Genomic DNA, 18,323 nt, shown 5'->3' on the forward strand with positions numbered 1-18,323 from the left:
GGCATTACAGCTCACAGCAACCTCCAACTCCTGGGCTCAAGCGAGTCTCCTGCCTCCGCCTCCCAAGTAGCTGGGATCACAGGCGCCCGCCACAACTCCCGGCTATTTTTTTTTTTTTTTTTTTTGGTTGCAGCCGTCATTGTTTTTTGGGCGGGTCCGGGCTGGGGATTCGAACCCGCCACCTTAGGTGTACGTGGCTGGCGCCTTAGCCGGTTGAACTATAGGCGCCGAGCCTTAAAAGTTTTTTTTAAAGAGTCTCACTCTGTCACCCATGCTGGAATTCAGCAACAGTAGCCCAGTCAGTAGTTCACTGTAACTTCCAATTATTGGGTCCAAGTGATCCTCTAGCCTCAGCATCGTGTGTAGCTAAGACTATTGGTGTATGCCACCACCCCCAGCTAATATTTTGTACAGTGGGGTTTTGTTACATTACCCAGGCTGGAATCATTTTTAGTTGTGTAGTTCAGTATGTTCACTTTGTGCCATCTCTAGACACCTCTTCATTTTGCAGAACCAGTGCTTTACACCCATTAAACAGCTACCCATTCTCTAATCTACCCTCACCATGACAGCCCCCCCTTTTACTTCGTATGAGTTTTATGAGTTTCACTACTATAGACACGTTATAAATGGAATCATACAATATTTATCATTTTGAAACTTGATTCATTTTGCACAATGACCTCAAGTTTTCATTCATTTTTAGTATGTGTCAAAATTTTCAAGGCTGAGTGATTCGATCTATTGTCCATATGTATCACAGTTTGTTTATTGCCTTCATCTTTTGACTGTTGTTAATAATGCTGTGAACATAGATGTAAAAATACCTCCTTAACGTCTTACTTTCAGCTCAGTGCTTTTTTTTTTTTTTGAGACAAAGTCTCACTCTGTCACCCAGGCTGGAGTGCAGTGGCCTCATCATAGCTTACTGCAAGCTCAAACTCCTGGACTCAATCATTTGCTTCAGCCTTCCAAGTGGCTGGGACTATAGGCATGAGCCACCATGCGTTAGGTAATTTTTCTTTTCTTTTCTTTCTTTTTTTTTTTTTTGTAGAGAAAAGGGGGGTCTCTATAGCTCAGGCTGGTCTTGAGCGCCTGGCCTCAAGTGATCTTCTTACCTTAGGCCTCCCAAAGTCCTGGGATTATAGGTGTGAGCCTCTGTGCTTGGCCAACTTCATTTTTCCCCCCACTCTTCAGACATGTTAATTTCAAATGCCCTGTCTTCCAATTTGTTAATTCCTCCTTCTGCCTGAGTCTGTTAAACCCCTCTAGTGCCTTTTTTTTTTTTTTTTTAAGTCAATTCAGGACCAGTCATGGTGGCTCACACTGTAATCTTAGCACTCTGGGAGGCCAAGCTGGGTGGATTACTTGAACTCAGTAGTTTGAGACCAGCTTGAGCAAGAGCAAGACCCCTTCTTTAAAAATAGCCAGGCATTGTGGCAGACGTCTATAATCCCAGCTCCTTGGGAACCTGATGGAAGAGGATTTCTTGATCCCAAGACTTTGAGCTTGCTGTGAGCTATGATGCTACCACACTCTACAGAGGGCCACCAAGTGAGACTGTCTCAAAAAAAAATCGTTATTATAAATTTCAGCTCCAGAATGTTTGTTTTTTAAAAATTTCTCTTTGTTGATATTCTCATTTTTGTTTTCATGTGTGTACATGTAATAGTCTTTCTGATTTTGTTTAGTTGTCTGTCCATTAGTTTATTGGACATATTTGCATATTTCAGATAGTTTTAAACTTTTTTTTTTTTTTGAGACAGAGTCCAACTATGTTGCCCTAGGTAGAGTGCTGTGGCATCATGGCTCACAGCAACCTCAAACTCTTGGGCTTAAGCAATTCTCTTGCCTCAGCCTCCCAGTAGCTGGGACTACAGGCACCTGACACCAACGCCAGGCTATTTTTTGATTACAATTGTCATTGTTTAGCGGGCTGGGCTGGGATTGAACCTGCCAGCTTTGGTGTATGTGGCTGGCGCCCTATAAGCCAATTTTAAACTTTCTTATCAAGTAATTCAGAGGCACAGTTCTTTATGGTTGGTTTGTGGAATTTTGTTCCTTTGAATGGGCCATGTTTCCTTGTTTTGTCTTACTATCTTTTGTTGGAGTGTTTTCAAGAAATAGCCACCTCTCTCTTTGTAGAGAGCGCTATGCTTCTTGTAGTCCCATAATTCTCTTAAAATTTTTCCGCTTTTACTCTTTCTTTCTGCCTCTTTAAATGACCGGTTAGTTCTAATGCCTTATCTCCGAGCTCTGAGAATCTTTCTCCGTGTTTAATCTGTTAATGAAACTATTACATTTTGAAATGCTCTGAATGACTCCTTTCTTTTAGCTTTTTTATATCAGTTCAATTGTGTCTAGATCCTTGGAGACTTTGTCATGTCTTTCATTTAATTTTAGGGTCAATTTTTATATTTCCTTTTGCTGGTTTCCCAGTTTTCCTTCAATTCCCTTTATTGTTTTTGTCATGCATAATATGAATTCCCTTTCTGGCATTTCATATCATATCTTTGTAGTCAGGATTTTTTGAGGTAACTACATTGTCATCCCTTGTGGAAAGATGATCTGGTCTGATGGCAGTGCTTTTTTATTGGTTCTTCTGTTGTGGTATCTTAGACACTGGTTAAGTTCTTACAGAGGGTTAAAAAATTTTTTTTTCATAGGGCACTAGGGGGCACTCCAGTATTATGAAAAACATAGCTGCTTTGTGATGTAAAGCTCCAGAGGCTGGAAATTGAATTTCATGACATCATCACTGAGGTGGTGGTGAGGGTCGTACCCCTGTGATCCAGATTATACATAGAGATTATACATAGTGGTGGGGGCCAGGACCTACTTAATCTGTCTGGCAGAGCTGTGGGCTCTGCCCAGATATGGCTACCCACACCTGGAAAATAGAGCTGGAGTCAATTGTATAGCCAATCTCCGAAAAGCCATACCATTCTGGACCCTCATGGTCTTAAGAAAAAGAAAGGTCTTGGGGCCTCAGAGTTCTGTTCCCCTAATATTCCATAGGCAGCTGTGTTATCTGCTCCCCAGACTATGCCCATTCCCGTCTGTATTTGGGAAGGGAAGTGCCTAGCTAAGGTAGCAGCCCCGTTCCCTAAAGAGATGGTAGGCCAGACTGCACTCCCTCTGGCCCTCCACCACAGAGCTAGTGTTAAGAGTACCCAGCAGTCATGGGTGCCCAGTTCCTGCACATCTCTCTCTGTATGGGAATGGGGGGAGGCCCACCCAGAAATTTAACCAGATGCCAGTCCATTCCAGTAGGGGACAGTGGAGGGTGGTGGTGATTCCCTGGCAGCCTCCCAGCAATTCCACGTGTGGGCTGTATCCCTGGGTCTCCACACTCCCCTTCATCCACTTTTTATGCTGGTCTTCCTCCCTTCTTAGCTTTCCCACTAATGCCCCATTGTCCCATGCTATCACTCCGTGTCTTCCCAGAGCTTTTTCTGAGTAGGATGATCTAAAATATGGCAGCTGGTCCCTCTTCTTCCCAGCCTTCAGAAGAGAGCAGCTAGTTGCTTCTAGAGATGTTTTTCAGTTCCAGACTTCTGGGGTCAATGCTGCTGCTCTTGCTAGACTTAGGACTTGCTGCTGCTGCAGCACCACTGCTCTGTTTGCCAAGGAAAAATTTTTTTCTAGTGTAGTAGTCAGTATACTAAGTATTTCAAATACTCAGATTCATGCATTAATTATCTATAGCATTATTTATAATAGTAGAAAAATAGAATTTTATTTTCAGAGATTGGAAAGTAGATAAGGAAATTTATTGACAAGGTGATATTAAATTATATAATAGAAATGTAGACCAGGCATGGTGGCTCAATTATATAATAGAAATGTAGACTGGGGGTGGGTATCCTGGCACTTTGGGAGGCTGAGGCTGGAGGATTGCTTGAGGCCAAGAGTTTGAGACAGTGAGACCAGGCCAAGCGTGGTCACACCTGTAATCCTAGTACTCTGGGAGGCTGACACAGGTGGATTGCCTGAGCTCTTGAGTTTGAGACCAGCCTGAGCCAGAGTGAGTCACTGTCTCTAAAAATAGCTGGGGTTGCTACTTGGGAGGCTGAGTCAAGGGGATCACTTGAGCCCAAGAGTTTGAAGTTGCTGTGAGCTAGGGGCACACAGCACTCTACCAAGGACAGCAAAGTAAGACTCTGTCTCAAAAGGAAAAAAAAAGACCAGTGAGACCCCCATCTCTACAAAAAATTAAAAATATGCAGGTGCTCCTTACAGTCTATTGTAATTTTATCAGATGTTGAGAGTATCGTAAGTTAAATGCATTTAATACCTTTATAAGCACATTATAAAGCTGGAAAATTTTAAGTCAAACCATCATTAAGTTGGGGATCATCTATATTAAAGGAAAAAAACTTAAAGGAGAAAAGGTGAAGATACTAATGGTTGTGTTTATAATCTTATTACTGTTTTCTTTTAACTAACTTTGATTTTCAAGTTTTCCATAATGAGCATGTATTTCATAATCATATGGAGTAGGCTAATTTTTATGTGGATTCTATTTTTTTTTTTTTTTTTTTTTTTTTGTGGTTTTTGGCTGGGGCTGGGTTTGAACCTGCCCACCTCTGGCAGTAGGTGCCCTACTCCTTTGAGCCACAGGAACCACCCCCTGTGGATTCTATTTTTAATAAGTTGTATTTACAAAGCTATGAGAAGAAAAATAGATTCAGAGTGAGGAACAGAAGTATTGTTTGGAATGGGTGAACTTTTGTTAAAGCAGCTGCCAGGGAGCTGGCCTGAGTTCAGGCAGCCTGAATTGTGCTCTTCCAGGGGCTAAATATAAATAATCAAAGTGGGGCATCCCAGTAGGAATAGGCCTGAACTGATCGTAAGGATGGTGTTAAGGTTTGTCATTAACTTTTGTTTTTCTCTTTACAGAATTTCTTTGGGCTGATTTACATAGACATCTGTCACTGACCTGTGTTCCTGAGCTATGAATATGAGTGATAAATAAACTGTTATTAAATTCTTTGGTCAGTTATTCTTATTAACGAATCAGGACAATTAAAAGCATCAGAATTGGTTGAGATTTCCTCCCCCCCCCTTTAAAATTTCAGATTAATTTGAGGATACAGATGATTAGGTTACACTGTTCGTGTGGTTGTCTGGGTTTTTTTTTTTTTTTTTTTGAGGCAGAGTCTCACTTTGTTGCTGTTGATAGAGTGCCATGGGGTCATAGCTCACAGCAACCTCAAACTCTTGGCCTCAAAAATGATTCTGTTGCCTTAACCTCCCAAGAAGCTAGGACCACAGGCTCCCTCTACAACGCTCACTTAGAGATGAGTTCTCACTCTGGCTCAGGTGGGACTGGACACCCTGTGAGCTTAGGTAATCCACCTGCCTCGGCCTCCCAGAGTGCTAGGATTATAGGCGTGAACCACCGTGCCCAACCACTGTTTGTGTTTAAGTTCAAGTTGTAGTTGAGCCCTTTACCCAGGGGGTGTGCTGTATACCCTTACATTGTACACCTTAGGTGAGAACACACCAGTTACCCTCTCTCTCCCCCTTTGTTTTTGTTTGTTTGTTTGTTTTGCAGTTTTTGGCCGGGGCTGGGTTTGAACCCGCCACCTCCCGCATATGGGACCGGTGCCTTACTCCTTTGAGCCACATGCGCTGCCCCTAGGTTGGGAGTTTTAACTGTACTTATGAACCTTATGATGACAACCTGATTTCTGTATTTATTTAAAATGTCATTGTTTTAGCATACCTTTAATTGTGGTGATACTGTGTCCATTTCATTGCAACATTCTTAAGATGCAGTTGCTTGGATCCAGACCATGAATTGAAGGGGTCTCCGTAAACCTGTATTTTACCCTTTTACAGTGTGTAAGCTGTATTTAAATCCAGGTATCTGTTAAAAACTATATTTTAAAAAACAGTAACACTGCGCATCTAGGTATGGTCAGCAATTGAAGGATACCTTTTATTTTAAACAATTTTATATAACAATTCTTAGAAGTAGTATGCAAAATTACCATAAAAGATACAAGAATTAATATTTCTTTACATTCTTAAAAATAGTTACTCTTGAGGTTGACAAAACTCACTTTCCTAAATGAGTATAACACAACAAACTAATGGAGGAGCCATTTTTCATTCTGAGCTTGAACTGTTGCTTTCCAGTAACAGGTTTGTAGTGACTGCTCAAGAACATGTTAAAGATCAGTGGGCATTTGCAGTTCCCCTTGTCATAGCATCTCACAATTGTCGGTAACAGCTCTAGGGCCAAGTTTGGATGTAATCAGTAAACATGTTTTAATCAGACATTTACTAAACATTTTAAGAAATCTGGTGGCCTGGGATCTTGATTCAAACCCATTCTGAGAAGCTAAATATTACCAGTCACTGGAAGTATCTTCATGCTTTGTCAAGTAATTGAGCAGACTAAATTATCTGGACTGTTGTCATTATTAGCATCAGTGTCAGGGTTCTTGACTCCCTGCCAGGGACCAAGGAGTTCCTAGTGTGTTTTAGGGTACTCAGGAAACTTACCTTCAGGGCTGTTATTCATTGGTCGACAAAAGATTTACCCTAAGCTTGCTTAGTAAAACAGTCTGGATGGAAAGTGACTTCTAACACCTAGATAGCAATCAATCAGACTGGTCTTACATTTGACTAAATGCTACTTGAGAAAGAAAACAGTTTTCACTGAAGGAGTAGCATTGCAGTTAAGTAACAAATGTGATATGTTAAATCACAAAGTCTAAGCATTTCAAGAATCCAAATCTTTGCAGACAAGGGGATATGAGGCAAAGGTGGTATCCCCAAACAAATGAAACTGGCTCTCCATTCTGAGGCCTGGCCACATTTTGCGTTGGAGGAGAAAGATTCAAATTGTGGAAATTTTTGCAGATGTCACAGAACAAAAAGGAATGGATCTATGTGTGAGAGGAATACAACATACAGGATTCTGTCTACCCGTGGGAGGGGAACACACTTGAAAGTATCGTATTTGTTTCAGAGAGATGGCAAGAATCTGAATTTAAGAAGTGGCTAGAAATACTATAGAAAAGTGTTTGCCTTGTGTCCATATTGGATATTAGAGCTAATTAGGTTTTTCTTTTTCAAAAATAAATAAATGTACCTGTGGTCTCTGAAGGGCTGAACTGGGAAAATTGAGACTAAGAAGGTGTTCAGGGTTAGCTTGGGCAACGTAGAGCCTGTCTCAAAAACAAACAAATTGCACAAGCAGGAATGAACACCTCAGAGGGGATTCAAGGAAACCCTTTCCTCAGAGCTTTATTTTTCACCATGGTAAATTTACTAATGAAGACCTGAGCAAAACGTGGATCAACCAAATAATGGTATGTTTTAACAGTGGAGGGCGGAGGGTCCACAACCACCACAGGGCTTGGTGTTTGCATGGAAGAGCAGTTGGGGGCCAGGTGACAAGACGTCTTAGTGATGTAGTCCACAAGTCTGTTATACTGTTGCTCTGACAATCTCTCGCGGACTCCATCCACCTGGGATCCAAAAGTAAAGATTCATTACTTGTCAGTCCATTATAATGAGATTTCCATGACAAAATTATCTCCTCTGTGTTGCCTTAATACATTTGTCCATTTTGCCTTTTAAGTAAACTAATAAAGCTTCCTTTTATTTTTCATCTGAGCTGTGGTAATAACAACACTGCAATTTTAGCTGTAACAAGCTGTGAATGTTAGGGCAACCTCCTGTGAATAAGCATTTGGTGTTGCATAAAATTCTCATGTATGAGGTTGACGATTTGATAACATTTTACTCATTAACTACTAAAACATTTGTCACTGCTCTTTACTAACCAGCCAAGGAGAGAAATGTCTTTCCTCCGTATAAATCTAATCAACATTAAACTCAGCGTCCTGAAATAAAAGCTCCCCAATCCCCTTCAGATAGGACTTCAGTTTGACAGGAAAGTGGAGAGCACCTCTTTCAAACCAGTGGCTTTGGACAGAGCATTACAAAAATAAATACCTTTTGAACTGTAACATTTTCTGTTTTTATAAATACTAGGATTTAAAGCCAGAGAAAATAGAAGAACTGGGCAGAGGAAGGGGAAATTTTTATGGAAAAAAGGGAGGATGCAAAGTACATTTATGGTTCATAAAAGTTTGGCTCATCTTCAGTGGAACTCAAATAGGAGAACAGAGATATACTACCTAAGTTCTTAAGTGAGATTTTCTGAGAAAGCACCCATCAAAGGCAGCTGGAGCTGTAAATTCTTCCCACCCTGCGTCCTGGGGTGTCTAGCACACGTGTAGACCAAGTGCAGCAGGAACCTTGCAGTCACAGGCCACTGATCTGTGAGAATCTGGTAGCAACTGACTTCTCTGGTTTTTACCTACCAAATGTTGGCAAGACCACTCTGGAAGAATTACAGACGTTTTTATGGAGGGCTTTTAGTTTTCAAAGTAATGGTAAAGAATTTATATTTCTATGTAGAGCTCAGAAAAAAGTCCCACAAAGCCAGGTTGAATGTAAAGAGTAAAGGAGCTGCCCGAGGAAGAAGTAGGGCATTCCTTAGTTTGGGCCTGATGTTTTTAAGCCTGTGGTGGGAGGAAAGGCCCCCAAAGGTTCACTACCAGATGAAAGCTCTGCACCACCAGGCAAAAGCCAGAGCTCTGATGATATCACTGATGGGGCCAGAATTCAGCTGGAAAGCTTTGGCTACACAAAGAGTCTTAATTGCTCCTCCTGAACAGCAGCACAGGAAAACCCGTGTTGTGAAAGGAACACGGCCAAGGAATAAATTGACCTTCTGACTCATTTTGAGCCTCTCAGAAGGGATTTCAATAATGTGCCAGGCATATTAAGCAATTATTACCCCTAAAAATGGCTGCATTTAACCAAGAAAAGCAAATGCTGATTTTTAAAAGTCTGAATCCTGCCATATTTGAATGTACTGGATGATGTCATCTACAAATTAATTCCTTCCAAAATTCAAAGTAATTATGTTTCCTAGTATCTAAGGCAAAAGTAAAAAACCAGAAAAGCCATTTTATACAAAGATCTTAAAATGCTGCTCTTGGTCTTCACTGGGGGTGTCACAGCAGGTAGGTTTTATGCCTGAGGTGTGGGGGACACGCTGAGGAAAGTTCGCGCATGAGGCAGCGCTCCTCCACGTGGAAATACTGGGCCGCGGCATTGAGCGAAGGGCCACTCTCAAGCAAAAATGCTCTCTGCAGCTTGGGTTTTCTTCAGGGGCAGTGGGGTAGGTTAGGGTTATGGATACAGAATTAAGGGATGTGCCTAATGATTTGAGGGGAAAGGTGAAGTGGGATAGACACCAAGAAAGCAGAACGTGGAGGCTGAAGGCACCGGCCTCCCACGGTCTGCCCAGGACCCAGTGCTGTGGGGGTGCAGTGCTGCTCTCAGCCTCTTCCCACACTGTGTCAGCTGTTCCATACTCCCAGTCTGCTTTTCTCTCTGGACACCAGCGGAAAACTAGTATTTAGCATGGCCCAGAGCTTCTGCTTCTGCCTCTAACTATGATTCTGCGGTCCCAAATTGCCTTGGCGACTTCTAGGGGTAGTGACCGCAGCTATCATCTCATAACCTCTGGAGAAATAAATCTATCCCCTCCAGCTATGACAGTTCCCCACAGTATGCACCTCAAAAAGAAAAGCAAAAGGATCACAACTGACGATAGTACGGACAGTTTAACAGTAAAAGAAGCATCTCCAGTCTCAACAGTTTAAGCTCTGAAATACTTCCCAAGCAGCTAAGGAATAACGATGGTCATGAATGCTCCTTAGGGCCTTGGAGGTTTCTCCTTAAGGACGAAGGACTGGAAGATAATGATATTATTCATTGCCAAATCCTGCAGCCAGATAACTGCTGCTTTATTGTCAACTGATCAGAAGGTTTTGGCAGATCTAATAAAGTCAGCCTGGACATCTGACCTCTGTTTATTCCCAGAAAGTCATCAACTTGAAGCAGCAATGTCATCCTGGTGCCAAGCCCCAGCTTAAAGCCTGACTGATTATGATCCAAGAAACTGGAGAAATCTTAAGAGTTGTTGTGGTTGGCTGCTTTCCATCTTCCCAGATAATTTTACTGAGACAATGGTGTGAGGGAGACACAGGCTCCCATACCAGGAAGAGAAATGAAATGAGGAATCAGGCAGGACCTGCTGGAGGCAGGTCTGCTGTCCTTTGCGGGGGTTTCCTAATTCCCAAGTTAGGACCAGCAGGCTCTGATTTGCTATTGATCCACCCCCTCTTGCTGTGTAGAAAAAGATATCTGTTTCTTAGGTAAACAATTAGGCCCCACAGATCAGGCCACCCCCTGGGAGGGACGGAGGGGAGCAGTTTTCCAGTGGATGTACCTGCTTACCCTGGGATGGACGGCAAGAAGCTGTGGTCATTCTGGTCAAGGCTCACCTCGGACCCCTGAAACCCAGTATGCCCTGCCTAAGCATCCATCTACATCACCTTACGTGTGCCAGAAGTCAGCAAACGGCACATCTTAGGATCTGTGGGGCCCAAGAGTCTAAGCATTGTTCCCAGGAGCCCCCCTGGTACCCGCGGAATAGGAAACTGTTCTGTGGGGAAGGGGACATGGTCACAAAATACAGAGCAGTGGACAGGACAGTGATATCTCTTCACAACATTTTGACCACTGAAGTCTCTAGAGTTGGGAGTAGGGGAGGGGGCAGAGGGAGTATCTTGTTTCATTCATGATGCCCCTTACTTCTGTAGCTGTCCTCTCATGTACCCACAACCTGCTGTAGTTATTCCAGGCTCTGGGCAGCCTTGGACTTGAAATTGGATGTTTGGATCAGGAAGCCTCCTGGAATTGCTACTCTGATCCTAGCTCTTCTTCTCCCAACCCACTCATTTTAGAACTCAAATGTCCTGACCTGTCCACTCTAACATCCTGGTCCTATGACAACCAAACCAGATCGGCCTTGTTTAGTTCGTGGCTTAGCCCCAGACCAAGAGTCCCTCTGGCCATCTGCTGGGGTCTCCTGTGCAGGGCACACTGGAGTGGCAGCTTCCCAGTGCCCTTCTGCAATGGCTCTTCCACCTCCACACTCCTTCCTCTGCCCAGCAGCCCTTCTGGTCTCTGGCAGCCACTCCAGAGGGTGCCTACATACCAGTCATCAGCGTATACTTCTCAGCCTCCCTGGCAGCTAGCTTTAGTCACTCTGTTTTCTGCAATGTACCTCCACATCACAGGCCACTCTTGGCTGCTTGAGCTGCACAGTGAGCAGGTTGTGTTGCTTGCTGTCCTGTGCACAGTCGATCTCTGTGACGGGGAAGGCCTGCTGCTGTGTGTCCTCACTGATGCTCACCACGAAGAGCACTTCTGATGTCAGCAACAAGCACCCTTCATGCTCCTGGCCTGAGCCCCTTACCAGAACCACATCTAGGGCCATGTGGACTTCTGGTCTGCCCAGAGACTGAAGCATTTTCCTGTATAAAAGCAGAAAAGTGAGGCTAGGAGTCAGCTTGAATAGATGGTCACTTACCAGTGCCCATTATTTACCAAGAGTTGGGATAACCCCATACGACGCTCCTCAAAGGTAAAGGCTGTTATTAATTTTAACTGGAAATGTTAATTGTCAATTTAATTCTCAAATTAATTCTGGTCAAGAGAACCTGGCTGCTCTTGGAGAGAAAGATTTCCCTTGGCCCTAATTAGCTTCTTTTCTTCCCCTAAAAAAAAAAAAAAAAAAAAAAAGAGGCTGGGCATGGTGGCTCACATCTGTAATTTTTACTCACACCTGTAATCTTTGCTCTCTGGGAGGCTGAAGTGGGTAGATCGCTTGAGCTCAGGAATTCAAGATCAGGTTAAGCAAAAGCAAGACCTCGTGTCTCTACTAAAAATAGAAAAAACTAGCCCCTTGTGGTGGGTGCCTGTAGTCTTAGTTTCAGGAGGCTGAGGCAAAAGGATTACCCGAGTCGGAGAGACTATGGTTGCTATCAGCTATAATGACGCCATGCCACTCTACCCAGGGCAATAGAGTGAGATTCTTTTTTTTTCAACAGAGTGAGATTCTGTCTCAACAACAACAACAAAGAAAAGTAAAGAAAAGAAAAAAGAAAAACAAAAAACAAAAAACCCAGTACCCTAATCATAATGTACAGGAAATCTTAGATCCCTTCACAGGCCTGGGCTTCTCCCCATGTGTCTGCCCTCTGTGGGTGATGAGCATGGAGCAGAGGAGTCCTGCAGCCAGCCCCCAAGGGGAGACAGCCTTTCCCTGTCCCTCTCCTGTTCCCTTGTGCTGCCCAAGATGCCAATGCCAAAAAAGGCTACTCCTCTTGGGCTCCTCTGGAAGTCTAGCTCATTAGCTTGAAAGCGAACAGGGTTTTATTAACGCATAATGTGAATGCAAGCTGAGCAAGTGTCTCAATAACCTTACCAGACATATTTGACATGGCTATTTGGAGCCTGGTCGGCGTGTAGATCACTTGGCTGATAGCGCTGTTTGGGAAGCTGAGAAAGTCCAGCTCCATGTAAAATACCTGTGGTAAGAGAAGTAAGGGTGTTTTACTAGTTGTTTTCTGGAAAACAGTTCCCTACTACTGTGACGTCTTCTGCTAGAGCCACCCATTAAATGTTACAGATCCAAAGTGATGTCATATCTTTGGAAGCAAGCGTATAGATAATCATTAAACATTAGAATGTTCTTAACCCTGGTGATCTTGCATTAGTAAGTAAAATATGAGTGTGCTACAGTCCAAGCACAGACTAACAATTAGAGGAAGCAGAATGCTCCTGAGAGATACTGGTCAGGAACAACAGCTTACACATTTACAATTCACATGTTAAAAAAGTCCAGATTGTTACTCGACTTCCTTAATATTAATAATACTTCTGTACCTGTGCTATGGCAAGTCAAAGAAGAAAAAAAACACAACACACATAGATATGTACAAAGGCACACCCTTTCCTAGATACAGCATTTAAACGTGAAGTGACTTAATCCAGCTGTTAAACACAAATCCATATACATTTATGGGCACTCTTGGGGCCTCTGGTTTATTACCTGGTCTCCCTGGTGCCAGCACCAAATGAGGGCACCCAGCAGCGGCCACACAGGCCTCTAAAGAGACTCCAGAACCAAAGATGGTACAGCATGTGTGCTTTCTGAGGGCTTGTAAATGTTTATAAACGAGGCATAGTCATTAGACTAAGAGTTAGTGGTTTGTAAAACCTTCAGTTTGGTAATAAAAGTTTTACAAGAGTGATGGAAACCAAAAAGGCCATGTGAAGCTCTGCTGTGAGATAGTCTTACATAAGGGAGGGCTCCTTAGCCCTGGGAAACACACACGGTGAGGGGCAATGGCATTTTCAAAACCAAAGGAATATATGAAGTATGAGTTGACTTTACCTCAAGTCTCTATCAAAAGGAACCCTATTTTTATTAATGTATAGCATTGGATAAGGGTGAGTTTAACTTTGACCACTTATAAGCTGCAGCAATTCTTACTGATGTGAGTGAAAATGTCACTCACAGAGGGAGAAATAATGAGGGGCAGGGTAGGAAAAAGAAGAGGAGCACAAAAGTCTGTATAGTCTCTTGAAAGAAGCTTCCCCATGGTTGCCTCAAGGGCAGGCATTTGTCTCCGCCCCCTTCCTTCAGACACTGTTTTTGTGCCCAGATCTGGCTGCCTCATATCAAGACCTACTGAGGTGCAGGATGCCTGCAGACTTTATGGCCAGATGCAGACTGCTTATCGTGCCTACAGCTGGGCGAGTGCTCCTATAGACAGCCTGCTTCATGACCAAAATGATGACACTAATTTTAGGTTAAAAGGTGATGATCCTAGTCACATGTGTATGGAAAGTTACTTTAACATGCTGTGCCAAAAATGCAGAAAATAAGTATGGGAGGGAGGTGCTTCTCATGGGCAGGGGAGGGCTCTACCTTGCTACCATCCAAGTGCAAGGAGTGTCACAAACCCAAGTTCATGGCAACCATCTGCTTGGGGGAAGGGGTTTCAGTTGCAGACCCTGTGCCTTGGCTGCCATTGGCGGGGAGACTAGACCTGGCCCCAGGGACAAGGGTGGTGTCTGCAGGTGAGATGGCCACTCCCAACACCAAATAAATCACTAATTGATTTTCTGGTTCTACAATTTTATTACTTTTTATTAGTAGTACAATTCTACTCTGTGCAAGTAAGCATAGGGAGAAAGATAGCTACTATTTTTAAATTTTTTTACTTCTTTTGTTACCCAAAGCTCAGCACTTGTCCCCAGAAACCGCATCAGGAGAGCCAAGCAGTTTGAGGAGATGGAAGGAGAATTTATTCATTTGCCCACAAATGAGGAGACTAGCAAACTCCTGTATCAAAAATACCAGCACTCCCCTCTTCTGAACAGAAGCACAGAGCCTTTGAAGGTTCTGATTAATCTCATAATCCCATTTTGGGCTAAGGCAATCTTGTGTCCTCTGTTGGAATTCATCCTGTCTTTAGCTAGAAGAATCTTGTGGCCTCCACCCAGATTCATGTTGTGACTTCACCCAGACAATTCCCTTGCAAAAGACATTCCCCTGCCCCTCCAGGCCACTGGCCTGGGGCAGGAGTATAGGTTCTGCTTCTCAAAGAGAAAGGAATGAGGGGGCTTTGAAGAGACAAAAATCATTTCTAACCCCTCCTCCTTTTTCCCCAAGCCATTTTCTGTTACACTTTGCCATGCGAAAAGTTAGATTATTTTAGGGAACCCTTGGTACAATAATGCAAATTCATCTGTCATGTCTGAGTTGGCCTGACCCGTCCCCACCAACTTACCATAGCCAGTCTGTGACACAAGCTCGGCAGCTCCTCCTATGGGCTTTGTGAACACTCCCATGATTCCTTTCCCCACACCCGAGATAACACCCTTGGCCTTGTGTCCTGCTGAAGCCTGAGCCTCAGATGTTTTCTGGAAGTTCTGCATTGGCTGATCAACTATACCGGCAATCGCACCTGAAATAACAAAAGGCCTCACTAAGGACACATGTTTAAAACCCTCAGAAACGAAAACCTCAATCTGGAACACAGCTTTATTTGGATTGAAAATGAATCCCCACCCTCATTATAAAGTTCTTTACTCCACATTTATTTATCAATTATCTAAGAACACTGAGGGCTGTTTAAGTTAGACATTTATTGTCTTTATCAAAACACAATGTTCAGATTAGGTTTGGTCCACACAGTCTGGATCTGTGAAGTTTATTTCAAAATCTAAAAAGCACATCAGGCTAGTCAAAGTGTTGCCCATCCACCTTTTCCCAGAAGCCAGACAACACAGTTTAGAGAGAAGAGCTAACAATTACTCAGGAGAGCAAGCCTGCTCAGACTAATATATTTTCACTGAATCAGGAAGATGCAAACCTATTAATAGCAATTATTTAATAATAATTTAGTATTATTAATATGCTAATTTAATAATTATTTAATAAGAGTAACTATTGATGTAATAATTATTATTTTAATTATGGGTAATCTATACTGAGTGCTTCCTAGATGTGGGGACTATACCAAGAGCTTTATGAGATGATTTAAGACTCGTATTTCTAGGGGTTGGGTATTATTTTATTGATTTATTTTTTGTAAGCACAGGACCTCATTAGCACCCCAGACTGGTCTTGAATTCCTGATCTCAAGTGATTAAAGGCGTGAGCCACTCACTGCCTCTGGCCCTCAGCCATTGTTTTTATCCAAATTGGAATACTGAGGCAGAAAGAGGTTAGGGAGTTTTCCCCAAGGTCATATTGCTGTTCAATGATTGCACTTGCCAAGCTATTGCTATTTCCTTACCCTGTTTATGAAACAGGCTCTTTCTCTGTGCCAATCTGAGAAAAACTTCCTTCTGTCTCATTTCTTCTGAGGTTTAGCCACTTAACTCCTCATTTGAGAACAGCCACCAAAGCCTGCTTCCCTGCTCTGCTCTCTGGCAACACTCTTCTACACGGAGCTTGGTTACCAGTGAAAGGATACCTCCTTTCTTCCTCTGAGGGGCCAAAGATGAGTTCTAGGAAAGGGCCCCCCAGGCCTGATATTTTTCCATGATAGAATACAGGGTTCCCTAACACAGAAAGAAGTAAAAATTCCTTTATAATTCTTGACAGAATTCTGTTTTCAACTCAACTAGGGACTGTTGAAAATCCACAGTCCTCCTGGTAGAAATTCTAGTACACGTCAAATCCCATCACTCCAAATGCCACTAATGCAAAGCCTCTGGGGTAAATGGAGATTTCCAGGTCTCAGTTAATGACCTGCTAATTTCAAGGCCTATTCCATTGAACAAAACCCAGTAAAATAAAAGGCTTGTTCCTTCAGGTCAATTGTAAAGGGAATGTTCTTCAGTGATTCCATTCCTCTAGGTTTTGACAGAGATCTTTAAATTTATGCACTGACAGATTAAGAATGACCTGAGGCGACAGGTCAGTTTCCCCTGCCTAGGGTAATATTGCCTAAACCTTATGAAGAAATGACAGGGAGATGGAGGAAGCTGCTCCCAGCCACCCAGGTCATTCTGGCTATCAGGGGCAGGAGGTAGGGGGAGATGACAGCTCCCCAGATAGCCAGACCCAGCACTTGGGCTGGGAGCCCACCGTTACCCCCTTTTCCAGAATCTGAGGCATCACTGCTCATATGTCTGAGTGGCCACATGGGGAGAGGTGGGAACCCAGTGTGTCCTCTTCAAATCATTGCACAGCACACAATGCAACATAACAGCATCAAATCAAAGCACACAGCTTTTGTGATTTGATTATCTGATTTCTCTGAAAAGTCTCCATGCTTGAGAGTAGAAAAAAGGGGAAATGAGTACGAGTTCACTTTATCACCTGTGTTGGCAGAAATGTCTTTTCTCAAGTGCAGCTTTTCATTATGACTTTTTTTTTTTTTTTAATTTTTAGTAGAAGGGTTCTCACAGTGTTGCTCAGGCTGGTCTCAAACTCCTGTCCTCAAGCAATCCTCCTGCCTTGGCCTCCCACAATGCTAAGATTATAGGTGTGAACTGCCATTCCCAGTCCATTATGACTATTACAATTGCATGGGGGACAAGTGGTTACTTCATTCAGAAGCTCCCATTCTCTTTAACGTGCCAGCCCTAATCTCTGCACAGAATGCAGAGGCCAGGCAGCTGTGATCACCCACACAGGTGCTGACGTCTGTCGGCTCACCAGCACACAGGTATGACAGGGAAACTGCCCTTTGATCATCCTGTTTCTCCCTCCACTGGCCATCGTGCAGGCTCTAGTTACCGTGGCTTTGATATATAGACTATCTGGGCAGCCCCAGAAGCAGAAAGCCTAAGCCCCTTGACAAGGTGTTACAGATTCTAAGAGTTAGAAAAGGAGCTGTCAGATCGTCCTTAGCTCAGCTCAGCACCAGAACCCTTGAGGGGGAAAGCTGGCTTGTCACACACACCAGCACCTCACTGGTTACCAGGTGTGGCTGTCTCCCTCTTTGTGCTAAGAGCTGGAGAACAGAGAGACTGTGAGTGACCAGCAGCCGTTTCATGCTCTCTGCAACTGCTCCCTGGGAGAGGCAGCTTCTCTCAGGCTGTAGAAGGCTCTCTTCTGAAGTATAATCCAGCTAAATCCCACAATTGGTAAATTATTTGCTGTCATAGACTCAAACTCTGGTGTAAGGCTGTAAATAGTAGAAATTGATCCTAAGACTCATTCGCTGGCTTCAGGCCCACGGGGTGGGCGGCCACATGGAGATGGCTGTGATGTGATGAGTGTGTGGGAAAGGAACGGGCTGGGAGGGGGCTTCCCTGGATTGTGAGGCAGCAGGGCGTGGAGAGCTGGTGCCCTGTGGAGGAGGACTTCCTCTGTGGAGCAAGGAAAACACTGGGGCCTTCCCTAACCCCTCACCTCTTCTGTGACTTGCTCCCCAGCCTCTAGAGAAAAACATTTGGTCACTGAGCCATGACAGTTCTAGTCTCTGTGGCTATTTTGATGCTGCCGTTCCCACAAGGTGAAATTTTGTTTCAGGTACTTTTTTTTTTTGAGACAGAGTTTCATTATGTTGCTCTTGGTAGAGCACTGTGGTATCACAGCTCACAGCAACCTCAAACTCTAGGGCTCAAGCAATTCTCTTGCCTCAGCCTCCCAAGTAGCTGGGACTACAGGCGCCCACCACAATGCCCGGCTATTTTTTAGTTGCAGCCATCATTGTTATTTGGCAGGCCCTGGGTTCGAACCCGCCAGCTCTGGTGTATGTGGCTGGTGCCCTAGCCACTTGAGCTACAGGTGCCGAGCCTGTTTCAGGTACTTTTTATTGCAGTAGCAGAAGAACAAGGCTAAGCTGGGATATTGTACTGCAGCCTTCTCCAAAGAGAAAGGAGGCCCACAGAGGGTAGGGGATATT

The 18,323-nt window shown here is 43.6% G+C and overlaps 1 protein-coding gene across 3 annotated transcripts in view; it reads right to left on the minus strand.

Annotated features, from left to right (window-relative positions):
• Positions 1–7,237: 7,237 nt before the first annotated feature.
• VPS13B (vacuolar protein sorting 13 homolog B) overlaps positions 7,238–18,323 on the minus strand; it is a 777,819-nt gene continuing 766,733 nt past the window's right edge. For 2 of the 3 annotated variants that reach the window (XM_023517476.1, XM_023517471.1), the window contains exons 59-62: positions 14,748–14,924; positions 12,374–12,476; positions 11,171–11,420; positions 7,238–7,487 (exon numbers count right to left, since the gene is read on the minus strand). In XM_023517476.1, the coding sequence (XP_023373244.1) occupies positions 7,239–7,487; positions 11,171–11,420; positions 12,374–12,476; positions 14,748–14,924 (779 nt within the window). In that variant the 3' untranslated portion in view covers position 7,238. The remainder of the gene's footprint in view (positions 7,488–11,170; positions 11,421–12,373; positions 12,477–14,747; positions 14,925–18,323) is intronic. The other variant, XM_023517472.1, reaches the window with a different exon arrangement.

The sequence above is a fragment of the Otolemur garnettii genome, unplaced genomic scaffold, assembly GCF_000181295.1.
Source record: "Otolemur garnettii isolate 467f Iridium unplaced genomic scaffold, OtoGar3 scaffold00004, whole genome shotgun sequence".
Classification (NCBI taxonomy): domain Eukaryota; kingdom Metazoa; phylum Chordata; class Mammalia; order Primates; family Galagidae; genus Otolemur; species Otolemur garnettii.